Source organism: Balaenoptera musculus, chromosome 4 (assembly GCF_009873245.2).
Source record: "Balaenoptera musculus isolate JJ_BM4_2016_0621 chromosome 4, mBalMus1.pri.v3, whole genome shotgun sequence".
NCBI classification, from domain to species: Eukaryota; Metazoa; Chordata; class Mammalia; order Artiodactyla; family Balaenopteridae; genus Balaenoptera; species Balaenoptera musculus.
Genome location: NC_045788.1, coordinates 76,859,517 through 76,873,629, shown reverse-complemented (window position 1 = coordinate 76,873,629; position 14,113 = coordinate 76,859,517). Strand labels below are relative to the sequence as shown.

Sequence of the window (14,113 nt, the reverse complement as noted above, 5' to 3'; positions counted from 1 at the left end):
TCATTAAATCTGTAGATTGCTTTGGGTAGTATGGCCATTTTAACTATACTAATTCTTCCAATCCAAGAGCATGGGATATCTTTCCATTTCATTGAATCGTCTTCAATTTCCTTCGTCAATGTTTTATAGTTCTCAAGGTATATGTCTTTCACCTCCTTCGTCAGGTTTATTCTTAGGTTTTTTTTTTTTTGGACACTATTTTAAAAGAGATTTTTTTTTACTCTCTCTTTCTGATATTGCATTGTTAGTGCAATGAAATGCCAACGGATTTCTGTATATTAATCCTGTATCCTGATACTTTGCTAAATTCATTTATTAGTCCTAAAAGTTTTTGTGTGGAGTTTTTAGGGTTTTCTATATAGAGTGTATCATATATCATCTGCATATAATGACAGTTTTACCTCTTCCCGTCCAATCTGGGTACCTTTCATTTCTTTTTCTTGTCTGACTGATGTGGCTAGGACTTCCAATACTATGTTGAGTAGAAGTGGTTAGAGTGGCCATCCTTGTCTTGTTCCAGAATTTAGCAGGAAGGCTTTCAGCTTTTCACCGTTGAGTATTATGTTGGCTGTGGGTTTGTCATAAAAGCTTTTATTATGTTAAGTTCCCTCTATACCTACTTTGGTGACTGTTCTTATCATGAATGGATATTGAACTTTATCAAATGCTTTTTCTGCATCTACTGAAGAGATCACATGGTTTCTGTCTTTTCTTTTGTTAATGTGATGTATCACATTGATTCATTTGCATACGCTGAACCATCCTTGTGACCCTGGAATGAATCCAACTTGTTCATGGTGTATGATCCTTTTATGTTGTTGGATTCAGTTTGCTAATATTTTGTTGAGTATTTTTGCACCTATATTTATCAAAGATATTGGCCTGTAATTTTCTTTTTGTAGTGTCTTTGTCTGATTTGGGTATGAGGGTGATGGCGGCTTTTCATATAATGACTTCGGGAGTGTTCCCTCCTCTTCAATCTTTTGGAATAGTTTGAGAAGAATAGCTATAAGTTCTTTAATGTCTGGTGTCTTAAAACTGTTGTTTCATGTATTTTGTCTGTTTAGTGTTGGTTGCTTTGAGTAATAGGGTAAATCTGGGCCCTGCTACTCCACTTTGGCTGGAAGCAAAGTCCTCATAGTACCCTTTCTGAAATTCAAAATATCCTACTTTTGGCTAATGAGAGCCTGTTTAAGCTATCTCCTGAGTCTTTTCACCACAATTTCACATCTTAACTTCCTTGCTTTATGTTATGAAAAAACATTATAGGTTCACCTTGAATATTCCCTATCTTTAATGAAGAATCAGCTATTTTTCCAAGGAGCCTTGTTCCTTTGAGAGAAAAATTCTAATGACCACCATCTCAGGGTACTAGGGGTGCTCACTGCTACAAGGTATATCACTATTTCTAGGTGTTTTCAGGACAAAGCTGGGTGTGTGTGTGTGTTTAAAGAAAATATATAATGAATCCCTAGTGATATTACCAATTCAAATTTATATAACTTCTGATTTTACATTTCCATATTTTAAGCTACAAAAATCCAGGTTCCTAGTATTAAATACATAAATACTTATTTGCTGTATTCATATATAAGAATACATAGTTTCAGAATAAATATCAATCCTATATGATTACAAAAAGCAGTTAAAGATTTGTTTATACTTTTTTTGTCCTTACGGTATATCCCAATATAGATAATTAATCATATTGTCATATTTTAAAGTTTATTAAATAATTCCTTTCTATGTAGTTTAACCACAACAAGCATGATACACAGTAAGCATCCTTTAATTACTTTTATTTATTTTTAAGGATAGCCTCCCTCATGTTGATTTAGTTTTGTTTTACAATTACTTAAAACATTTACATGACTCAAAAATCAAACCTAATCACTAAAATTACATCTACTGGTAAAGCAAAATTTATATTCACAGGCAGGGTCCTTAATATGGTATGATGGAATTTAAAATCAAAAACACAATACTATTTAAGTCACAAGGATGACAAGAAAAGAAGTTAAGAAATTACCTAAGACTACAGCTATGCAACAAGCCCACAGGATAAACAATACTGACTGGAGCAAGAGGACAACAAATATAAGATGAAGGTCTCTAGAGTAAAGAAATAGAACTGAAATTATCTGAGAAGTTTAACCAAGTAGAAAATCAGACAAAAATAATTTAAAAGAACTGTAGGAAAGAGAAGACAGCCAGGAATTCGAAGAAAGCCAAGCAGGTAAAAAATGAGACAATTAACCCCAGGAAAAAACAAAGTATTAAGAAAGGAAATGTAACCACAGTATACTATTCAGCTCAGCAATGAATTCTTACATATTGTAATATAACTCTACACTAGGAAGATGCACAGGTAAGGGAAAGAGTGGTTTAAGAGCTTAAATCCTCACCTACTGTAACAGAACATCAATAGATAATATTTTAAATTGATAAAGACATATAGTAACATACACATATTACTCAGAAACGCAGCAGTATAAACCACGTTGAACAGCTGAGAGGTTGAAAGTGGTTTACTTGGGAATGAGGCCAAGAACACTGCTGGTTTGGTTTCAAGTATTTTAGGACTATTTAACTTTTTCAACTATGTACATGTATTATTCAGAGAAAAATAGGTTGGTTTGTTTTTATCTGCTTCTTTGACCAGTTTTATTAAGAAATAATTGACATACATCACTATATAAGTTTAAGGTATACAGCATGATGGTGTGATTTACGTATATTGTGAAGTGACTACCACAACAGGTTCAGCTAACATCCATCTTCTCATATAGATACAACAGAAAGAAAAAAATTTATCCATCTTTCCTATATATCATACACCAGTGTTAGCTACAGTCATGTTGTACATTACCTCCCTCATACTTATTTATCTTATAACTGGAAGTTTGTACCTTTGGACCACCTTCCTCCAATTCTTCCTCCCCCAATCATCCACCTCTGGTAACAAGTCTGATCTCTTTTTCTATGAGCTTGGGTATTTTTGTTTTTTGTTTTTAGATTCCACATATAAGCATGTGTCTTTCTCTGTCTGGCTTATCTCACTCCACATAATGCCTTCAAAGTCCATCCTTGTTGTCTCAAAAAAATAGGTTTTAAAAAAGACAAAAATGGTCAAAATAATCATGATTTGTATACCATGTACAGACTACATGTTGACTGAAATTGTAAACAAGTTATTCAGTGGGAAAAGTTGGCTGTCCACAAGTTTTATCAACTTGCTTACTTCACAAAATATTTCTTGTAACTAAAAACATCAATCAAGCCTCCATTCTTTATCACTATGGTTTTTACAGACTTTTTAGCATCATTATGTTACCTACATACATTGAGTTAGCAAGAGTCTGCTTAATTCAAAATATTTTAATAATAAATGCAAATTTCATCTTTTTATACATAAAAAATTATAAAACTGGCTCAATCAGAATGACATCAACTAGTAAAATTTTTGCCAAAAAATAGATTTTAGTTTGGTCTGCTGGTGTCAAATAAATAAAGGTCATTTATACAGTGCTGCCTAAATAACAAATATTAAGTGCTAGTCTGCTGAAAGGAAAGCTCTAAAAGATGCAGTTATCTTTTGTGTACTTGGCAGCATCAATTCCTGAACTACCCTCGAAACTAGCTGCACAGCTGGCCTAAGCCTGTGACTTTTCCAGATAGATGACTAAGCAACTGTGGAAAGATAAACAGTACCTAAATGAATCTGTATATTACTGATGTTTACTATTTTACAAATTAGGTGTGAAACAAGTACTGCTGTGATATTAAGAAGCCTGATTTGCTTTACCAGTTCTCCTTACATAAGATGGCACATATGAAACAACAAAATTAAGATTTTAAGTAGAGCAATATTCCAGAAACTTATCACAGAAACCTATTAAAGCCCTAGCACAGTTTCAGACTCATACAATGAAGATGACAGAACTTCAACTACAAATGTTTTTAGTCAGATAAGTGGGGCCATACTTGCGACCTGACAGAGCATCTGCCTTCACGCAACTGAATATGAAAAACTTATTTTTTGTTTATATAGATTTTACAATGAAGTCTAATAACATGAATTCCCTGTCACCAAGAAGAAACAGTATAAAATAAACACTGTTAATGGCAGACTGTCACTACTACATCTTCAAATGGCTTTATGCCAAATATAATGTATAGGCTAGTCGTTATATTCAGACCTATACTTGTGCTTGTGTGCGTACATACGTGTATTCACATTTACATGTAAATATAAATATATAATAATGCTGTTGTAATACCTGAATTTTACCCCCAAAATAGAAGCTAAATAAAAGCTCATGCAAAGAAAAGGTTCCACTTCGAATAAGACACAGATGAATAAAGATGCAACAAGAAACCAAGAGAAACTCATCCTTTTATGAATAAGTGATTGCTTTCAAAGACAGTAAAGCACAATGTTAAGAATTCATAACTTAATTTGCTGCACTTAATATAAACTCTATTACAATATTACAAACTCATTGCCCTCCCACCAATAGTAATAATGATAAAGTGATTCAAACATCTACAGCCCAAACAAATAAAACACTGAGGTTGTAATGCACTCTTGGACTTCAAATAATTGGATTATCTAGTGCAGTGTTACTCAAAAGAACAGTGTATGTTGAATAACTCACTATAACTGTAAACTATTTATAACAAATTGCCTTATTTCTCAGGTATGAAGGGTTCTGACTCATTCACTTGCCTTTTATGGAGCTTTCATAGTGTGGGGGTCAAATGGTCCTTCCAAGCCTCAAGCCTTAGCAAAAAAAGTCACCTAAGTGTTCTACCTTTAAATTTCCTTGCCAAAAGGGATGGACCATTTGTCCTAAGCGTTTTTAGAGAAAGGTAAAGTGAAGGTGAGTCTCAGATTCCCCTGTAGACATTCTCAGGTTAAAAATGATCAAAAATTCCTGTCCTAAATGTCCTTATGAATAATACAGAATTCAGGGGTGAAAAGACTTATTCCTTGAAATTTTGTTTAAAATACTACCTAATAAAGAAACATAAAGATAGAAAGACACAAAGCAAGTACAGCAAACTGTTGATAATTACTGAACCCAAAGGATGGGTTTATGAGGTTCATTATCTATTCTTTATTTTTGTACATGTTTATAAACTTTCAAATTAAAATTTAGAATGAAAAGCAATGTTCTGTTGGTCACTTGAAAATTCATTAATAAACACATAAAATCTTAAAGAAGTTGTAGCTCTAGAAAAATAAAACAAATAGGCCAAAATATTAAATAGTAGTTGGGAACATGAGAACCTGAGAGATTTCTTCATTCTTCTATTCTGCTTTTCATTACCTCCACTCCCCTACCCCTAAAACATGTTGATTTTATAGTTGGGAGGGGGATATACACCACACAAACATATATATTAAACATTGTTAAAATTAAAATACAGGACGGTGCTGTCAGGATTAAAAAGAAACATTAAGTTCTTTAAGAGAAATTAATTAAGGGTAAAGGACTTACCTGCTCTTCTCTTTTCTGCTTACGTAACTGCAGTCCTTCTTCCTCCCTCCTTCTGCGCATCTCATCAGGATTCAGGGACTTATTTTTGTAACTTTTCAGGCGAAAGTTCTCTTTCCCTGGGGTAGTCATGACTTCTACAAAAATAAGAGGGAGGGAGGGAACAGATGAGCTCAGCTGACTATAAAGAGCTCTGTTACTTTAATAGCTCAATCTTTTAAACATATACATGCTCAGACCCACCCCACAGGAATGTCAAATGGTTACTTTAACAGCTTTATTAAAGTGTACAATTCAGTGTCTTTTAGTATATTCACAATTATGTGCAAATCAACACCACAGTAAATTTTTAAACATTTTCACCACCTCAAAAAGCTATTGCTCCTATTCAGGATATTTCATGTGAATAGACTATGTGTGATCTTCTGTGCCTGGCTTCTTCAACTTAGCACAGTATTTTCAAAGTTCATCCGTGTTGCAGCATATATTAGTACTTTATTCCTTTTTTTGGCTGAATAATATCCCATTGTATGGAGATACTCCATTATATTTATCCACTCATCAAATGATGGACATTTGGGTTCTTTCCACTTTTGGGCTATTATGACTAGTGCTTCCATAAACATTTGTCGACAAGTTTTTATGCAGGCTTATGTTTTCATTTCTCTTGGGTATATACCTATACACTCTGTTTAATCATTTCAGGAGCTGCCAGACTATTTTTCCAAAGTGGCTGCACCATTTTACATTCCTATCAGCAGTATACAAGTGTTGCCAATTTTTCCATATCCTCACCAACACCTGCTATCACAACTTTTTTTTAAACTGAAATACAGCTGATTTACAATACTGTATTAGTTTCAGGTGTAGAGCAAAGTATCACAACCTTTTGATTCTAGCCATTCTAGTGGGATAGATGTCTTTTAACATATTTATTTGCCAACTACATATCCTCCATAAAAAATGTCTATTCAGATTCTTTGCCCATTTTAAAATTGTGTTGTCTTTTTACCACTGAGCTGTAAGAGTTCTTTAGATAGAAGTCCCTGTCAGATACATGACTTGTTAATATTTTCTTCCATTTTATAGGTTGTCTTTTCACTTTCTTGATGGTCAAATCTACTGTTAAAACCCTCTCATGAATTTTGAAGCACCAAAAGTTTTTAATTTTGATGGAATCCAAATTAATCAATTTCTTTTTCTGTTGCTCAATGCTTTTAGTGCCATACTTAGGGATTCTTAACCCTGTTTCCTTCTAAGAGTTTGAGAGTTTTATCTCTTACATCTAGGTTTGTCATCCATTTTGGGTTAATTTTTCTACGTGGTTTGAGGTAAAGGTCCAACTTCATTATTTTGCATGTGGCTACCAGTTGTTCCAGCACTACTGAAAAAACTATTCTTTCTCTATTGTACAGTCTTGACACTCTTGTTGCAAATCAGTCAATCACATATTTATAGTTTTATTTCTCAACTTTCGATTCTATTCCCTTGATCCGTATGTGTACCCTTGTGCCAATTCCACACAATCTTATCTTTTTTGTAATAAGTTTTAAAATCAGGAAGTATGAGTCCTATTTTATTCTTTTTCAAGATTGTTTTGACTCACCTGGATACACTGCTATTCCATGTGAATTTTAGAATCAGTTTGTCAATTCCTACAGAGAAGTCAGCTGGGATTCCAATATGAACTGCACTGAATCTGTAGATGAATTTGGGGAGTATTGCCACCTTAATGTTAAATCTTCCAACCCATGAACACAATTTTTTTTTTTACTTAGATCTTTAATTTCTTTCAACAATGTTTTGTAGTTTTCAGAGTGTTTTACACTTCTTTTGTTAAATTTACTCCTAAGTATTTTTTAATGCTATTGTAAATGGAATTATTTTCTTAATTTCACTTTTGGATTGTTCATGACAAATCTATATAAATACAATCGATTTTTATACATTGATTTTTATATCCTGCAACCTTGCTGAACTGAACTTGTTTATTAATGCTATTTTATTCGTGCATTCTTTAGGATTTTCTACATAGATCATGTCATCTGCCAGAGATAGTTTTGCTTCTTTCAAAACTAGTAACGTTTTTTGTTTTAAAGTCTAATTTTTCTGATATTAAGTATAGCCACTCCAGCTTCCTTATGGTTGCTACTTGTTTTATCTTTTTCCATCCTTATACTTTCAGTGTATTTGTATCTTTAAACTTAAAGTATGTCTCAGGGAATTCCCTGGCAGTCCAGTGGTTAGGACTCTGCGCTTCCACTGCAGGGGGCACGGGTTCAATCTCCGGTCAGGGAACTAAGATCCCACATGCTGTGATGTGGCCAAACATAAATAAATAAATAATGTCTCTTATAGAGAGCATATAGTTGGATTCAGCCTCACAATTTCTGCCTTTTTAATTAGACTGTTTAATCAATTCATATTTAGTGTTATTATTGATATAGTTGGAGCGATGACTGCTTTCCCATTTTTCATTTTCTGTCTCATGTCTTTCATTCCTTTATTACTCTTTTACTGCTTTCTTTTGCATTGATTTTCTAATGAAGCACTTAAATTTCTTTAGTGATTTTTTTCACTGTATTTTTTTAGTTTTTTTCCCCCCAGTAGTTGCTCAAGGGCTTACCACACACTTTCACTTAGAATCAGCTTCAGACTTATACTAGCTTAATTCCAATGAGATATAGAAATGTTATGCTGTATAATTCTATTCCCTTCCCCCCATTTTATCATATTGTTGTTACACATGTTAATGTTACAAATCCAACAACACAGTTATAATTATTACTTTATCATCTACAGTTACTTCCTTAGCTTAAGATAGTTTTGCTCCCACTCACCTCCTGAGCTGTTATTAGCAGATACATTTCAAATACATTACATTTCTATAGGCCCAAGAATACATTACAGCAAGTCCCCTACACACAAATTTTCAAGTTGCAAACTTTCCAAGATGCGAACGTGCGTTCGCATGTCTAATCATGTAAGCTAGTTCATATGTCTGGTATAAATTGTCACGTGCATGCATCCTCTACAAGTAGTTGTGCTTTTGTATACTTTACTGTACAGTACTGTATACAGTACAGTAGTACAGTATCTTTATTTCAAGCCCAGGATATCCAGAAGCAAGCATAAAAGCAGCAGTGATGTAGCTGGTACAGCTAAGAAGCGCCAAGCAATAACAATGGAAACAAAAGTGAAAATATTGAGAGAGTGGAGCGACAAGAGGAAGAAAAAGTAACTGAAGAACTGAAGAGATTCACGATGCAGGAAACGGCAAGGGCATTTTCTTTATTTGAGGAGGCACAGTTAGCTTTTGAGGCACGGCACCCAAATGTAGAACAGTACACGAAGGTTGCAGCAGCTGTTCAGAATGCAATCCAGTGCTACCGTGTCACCTATGACAAGAAAACAAAGAGGTACCCAGACATCACTGGGTCGTTTTTTCAAGAGGGAAGAATAGAATTGAATCCAGCAAGGAATCAGAACTTGTGCCATCAACGTCAGGTGTGAGTGAAATTGCAGCTTGCCCTCCTTCTCATATTGCTAATGATCCTTCAGCTCTACCATTTCCCATCTCCTCTCCCTCCTCCACTCAGTAACTCTTCTTGCCTGTTCACTCGATGCCAGCCCTGTATGCCAGCTGTGGTATTGTGCTACTGTACTTTTCAAGGTACTGTACTGTAAGATTAAAAATGTTTTCTTTTTTTGTTTTTTTATGTATTATTTGTGTGAAAAGTATTATAAGCCTATTACAGTACAGTACTATATAGCTGATTGTTAGTTGGGTACCTAGGCTAACCTTGTTGGACCGATGAACAAATTGGACTTACGAACATGCTCTTGGAACAGAACTCATTCGTATGTAGGGAACTTACTGTATATACATTATTTTACACAACTGCTTTTTAAATCAGTTTTAAGAAAAAAGGAGAAAAAATATGTGGTTATACACTCTCTTTTAAAATTACATCATTACCTTTACTGGTGCTCTTTGTTCATGTGGATTGAAATTACCATCTGCGGTCACTTGCTTTCAACCTAAAGAACTTCCCTTAGCCATCTTGCAAGGCAAGTCTGCTAGTAACAAAGTCTCTCAGTTTTTGTTATCTGCAAAGTATTTTACCTTCATTTTTAAAGGACAGCTTTGCTGGATATAAAAAAATTGGGGTTAACAGTATTTGTCTCTGAGTACTTGGAATATATTGGGTTGGCCAAAAGGTTCACTGGTTTTTTCCATACGCTGGCTCTAGTAGCGCTTAGTTGTCTTTAACTCCATTCGAAACAATTTTGTTAAGATTATATTGTGACAACTGTCATATCAGCATGCATTAAAAAAAAACTTATCAAAATTGGTGAATTTTTTGGGCTTCCCTGGTGGCGCAGTGGTTGAGAATCTGCCTGCCAATGCAGGGGACACAGGTTCGAGCCCTGGTCTGGGAAGATCCCACATGCCGCGGAGCGACTAAGCCCATGAGCCACAACCACTGAGCCTGCGCGTATGGAGCCTGTGCTCTACAACAAGAGAGGCCGCGACAGTGAGAGGCCCGCGCACCGCGATGAAGAGTGGCCCCTGCTCGCCGCAACTAGAGAAAGCCCTCGCACAGAAACGAAGACCCAACACAGCCAATAAATAAATATAAATAAATAAATAAATTTATTTAAAAAAAAAAAAAAAATTGGTGAATTTTTGTGTAGCCATTTTAATACTGAAGATGGAAGAAAAAAAGCAACATTTTCAGCATATTATGCTTTATTATTTCAAGAGGTAAAAAACGCAACTGAAACGCAAAAAAACGATTTGTGCAGTGTATGGAGAAGGTCCTGTGACTGATCAAACGTGTCAAAAGTGGTTTGTGAAGTTTCATGCTGGAGATTTCTCGCTGGATGATGCTCCACAGTCGGACAGACCAGTTGAAGTTGAGATCAAAACAAGACATTAATTGAGAACAATCAACGTTATACCACATGGGAGACAGCTGACATACTCAAAATATCCAAATCAAGCGTTGAAAATCATTTGCACCAGCTTGGTTGTTAATCGCTTTGATGTTTGGGTTCCAGTAAGTTAAGCGAAGAAAACCTTCTTGACAGTATTTCTGCATGCGATTCTCTACTTAAACGTAACGAAAACATACTATTTTAAAACAAATTGTGACAGGTGATGAAAAGTGGATATTTACAATAATGTGGAATGTACGAGATCATGGGGCAAGCGAAATGAACCACCACCAACCACACCAAAGGCCAGTCTTCATCCAAAGAAGCTGATGTTACGTATATGGTGGGACTGGAAGGGACTCCTCTATTATGAGCTCTTTCCAGAAAACCAAATGATTAATTCCAACAAGTACTGCTCCCAGTTAGACCAACTGAAAGCAGCACTCGATGAAAAGCATCCAGAATTAATTAACAGAAAACTCATAATCTTCCATCAGGATAATGCAAGACCACATGTTTCTTTGATGACCAGGCAAAAACCTTTACAGCTTGGCTGGGAAGTTTTGATTCATCTGCCGTATTCACCAGACATTGCACCTTCGGATTTCCATTTATTTTAGTCTTTACAAAATTGTCTTAGTGGAAAAAATTTCAATCCCTGGAAGACTGTAAAAGGTACCTGGAACAGTTCTTTGCTCAAAAAGGTAAAAAGTTTTAGGAAGATGGAATTATGAAGTTGCCTGAAAAATGGCAGAAGGTAGTGGAACAAAACGGTGCATACGTTGTTCAATAAAGCTCTTGGTAAAAATGAAAAATGTGTCCTTTATTTTTACTTAAAAACCGAAGGAACTTTTTGGGCAACCCAATATTATTCTACCACCTTCTGGACTCCATTGCTTCTGATGAGAAGTCAGCTGTAAGTAATCGGCTGTTTTTCTCTTGCTGCTCTGAAGATCCTCTCCTTGTCTTTGATTTTCAACATTTTCACACTGATATGTCCATTTGCAGATTTTCTTACATTAATCCTACTTGAAGTTCTTTGGGCTCTTTGGATGTATATGTAGGTCAGTGTTTTTCAATAAATTTGAGAAATTTTCAGCCATTATCTCCTTGAATACTTTTTCCGCTTTTTTTCTCCCCTCTTCTTCTAATACTCTCATGTATACCATGGTGCACTTAAGGTTGCCCCACATTTCTCTGAGGCTCTTTTCAATTTTATTCATTTTTTTCCTCTCCCTTCCTTGGATTTCTATCAATCTATTGGCAAGTTTGCTAATTCATTCTTCCACCAGTTCAAATTTACTATTGAGCCCCTATAACTAATTTTTCATTAGTTATGTTACTTTTCAACTCCAGAATTTCCATTTGGTTCTTTAGAATTTCTGTCTCTTGACTGATAGTCTCTATTTGATATTAGTTGTCATCATACCTTCCTTTACTTCTTTAATGAAGGTTTCCTTCGGTTCTTTGAACATATTCATAATGGGTACTTCAAAGTCTATGTCTGTTAAATCCAGCATCTGTTCTCTCTCACAGGCAGTTTCTGTTGCCTGCTTTTTCCACTGTATTAGCCATACTTTCCTGGGTTTTGTTTTTTGTTTGCACATCTTTTATCTTTTTATTGGGAACTCAACATCTTATATAATACTCTGTGGCAACTCCAGGTATACTCCTCCACCCATGAGGTTTTATATTTTTATTTGCTTGTTTGTTTAGTAACTTGTTTTATTTTAAAGAAGTCTACTTTCCCACCCCACCCAGCCCCCTGCAGTGTTAAGCCTCTGATGCTGGTCCTCAGGGGGACATAACCTGGATATGCCCACAGTCACCTTGCCATACAGTAATCTGTCAGGACTCACTTTCCCTGACTACTCCCAGCTATTAACCTCCACTAATTGCCAGTTGATTGCTCTACTGATTTAAACAATGGCTTCAGGCATAAATTGCTCTGCAGAGGAATCCAATCAAATTCAGGCTCCTGAGAAGGAGCAGTTTCAGGTCAGTGTTTGACATTAACTCTGTCCCCAGGAAGGCTCCTTACAGCTGTCTCTTATCCCAGTTCTTGCTGCAAGCTCAATGGCCTGCAGTTTAGCCTGGATCTTTTTGAATCTACAAATCTCCCAAGTGCCTTTCACCACAATCTCCACTGTTTCTGAAAGTAGCCTTAGGTTTGAACTTCTCCAGCAAATGAAGTCAGTTCCTTGAGGAAGAGATTAGGAGCTATCTGTTTCATGACTTGCTTCTCACCCCTACCCCCAAGCAAAATCTCTGAACCAGGGCTCTCAAGATGAAGGTGTGGACAACAGCACACTCTTCTGAGTGACAACCCATTTAGCAACTGAGTATTTTGTGGGGGATAGGTAGCAACCTGAGGTCTTCTCAGCTTGTCTCTCCTGACATGGAGCTACCATCTTATAAGACAGGGAAAAGGTGATCTGTTCTCTAGTATGCTCAGCAACTCTGTTACCAAGGTAGAGCCTCTGTTCCACAAGTGGGGACTGGACAGTAGCCCCCTACCTCTCCAACACATTTTCCCAAAACTTAGCCGTAATAGCAGGCAGCTGGGGGCAGGATGAGAAATCCTGATGTGCTGCTTCTCCCAGAAAGAAAACCTTTGCTCCAACAGGAAGCTCTGCATTTACTGTATACCCTAGGACCATTTCCAAAGCTCTAAATAGTTGTTTCTTAATAGTTTTCCTCAGTTATACTAGGGAGCAGATCTGCAGAGCTCTTATGCTATCAGACTGGAAGTCAAAGAAACAGTTATTTTTAAGAAGAGGATTCTGATGCAAGCCTGGTTTGAGAATCACTGATTTATACTGTGCTGTATCACATCACCTATTTTACCTGAATCTCTTGAAAAAAAAAAAAAATCTACAGGGCAAGAATTATTATTCTCATCCTTTATAGGTAAGGATTCAGGAGGCTCACAGAGAATTAAGGTTAAATGAGGTCATAAGGATGGGGCCCTAATCCAATAGGACTGGTGTCATTAGCAGAGGAAGAGACACCAGAGATCTCTATCTACACCCACTGCCCCCCCCCACCGCCATGTGCTCAGAGAAAAAGCCATGTGAGGAAACAGAAGGTGGTCATGTGCAGGTCAGGAAGAGAGGCCTCACCGGAAGCCAACCCTGCTGGAACCTTGACCTTGGACTTCAAGCCTCCAGAACCATGAGAAAATGAACTTCTGTTGTTTAAGTCACCCAATCTGTGGTACTTTTTAATGGCAGCTCAAGCAGACTAATACATATACCCAGTGGTATTTTGTCAGATTGGACTGAAAGATTGGTGCAATACAGATGAGAATCTGCAAATAATTCTGAAGGAATCATAACTAATGGTGCTGAGAAATGACACAGAGAAGAGTTGGATTCCTGAGGCAGGCAGCATTTTGGTTCTGAAATATCACAATATAGCATAACAGCAACAGTGTTGCAACGAAGTTTCAGGTTAAAGGTATAGTAGTATAGTAACAGGGCAAGACCTGGATAAAGTTTAACAAGACCAAAACCAATCAGACTTAAATAATTGGAAGCCTAGATTCAACATGGAGCTGGAAGGGTAAGCAGTTAAGGAAAGGCAATGTTGGGAACATAGTACACATATACAGAGAGACCAAATGATAAAGCAAATGGAGCAAAAGGTAAAATGAACAACTGGGGAATGTG

At 36.1% G+C, this 14,113-nt stretch overlaps 1 protein-coding gene across 1 annotated transcript in view; it reads right to left on the bottom strand.

The window, feature by feature from the left end:
• The window catches only part of KPNA1 (karyopherin subunit alpha 1), a 74,060-nt gene that overhangs the window by 42,790 nt on the left and 17,157 nt on the right, over positions 1–14,113 (bottom strand). Inside the window, exon 2 of the mRNA XM_036850491.1 lies at positions 5,505–5,638. Coding sequence (XP_036706386.1) covers positions 5,505–5,633 — 129 coding nt within the window. The 5' untranslated portion in view covers positions 5,634–5,638. The remainder of the gene's footprint in view (positions 1–5,504; positions 5,639–14,113) is intronic.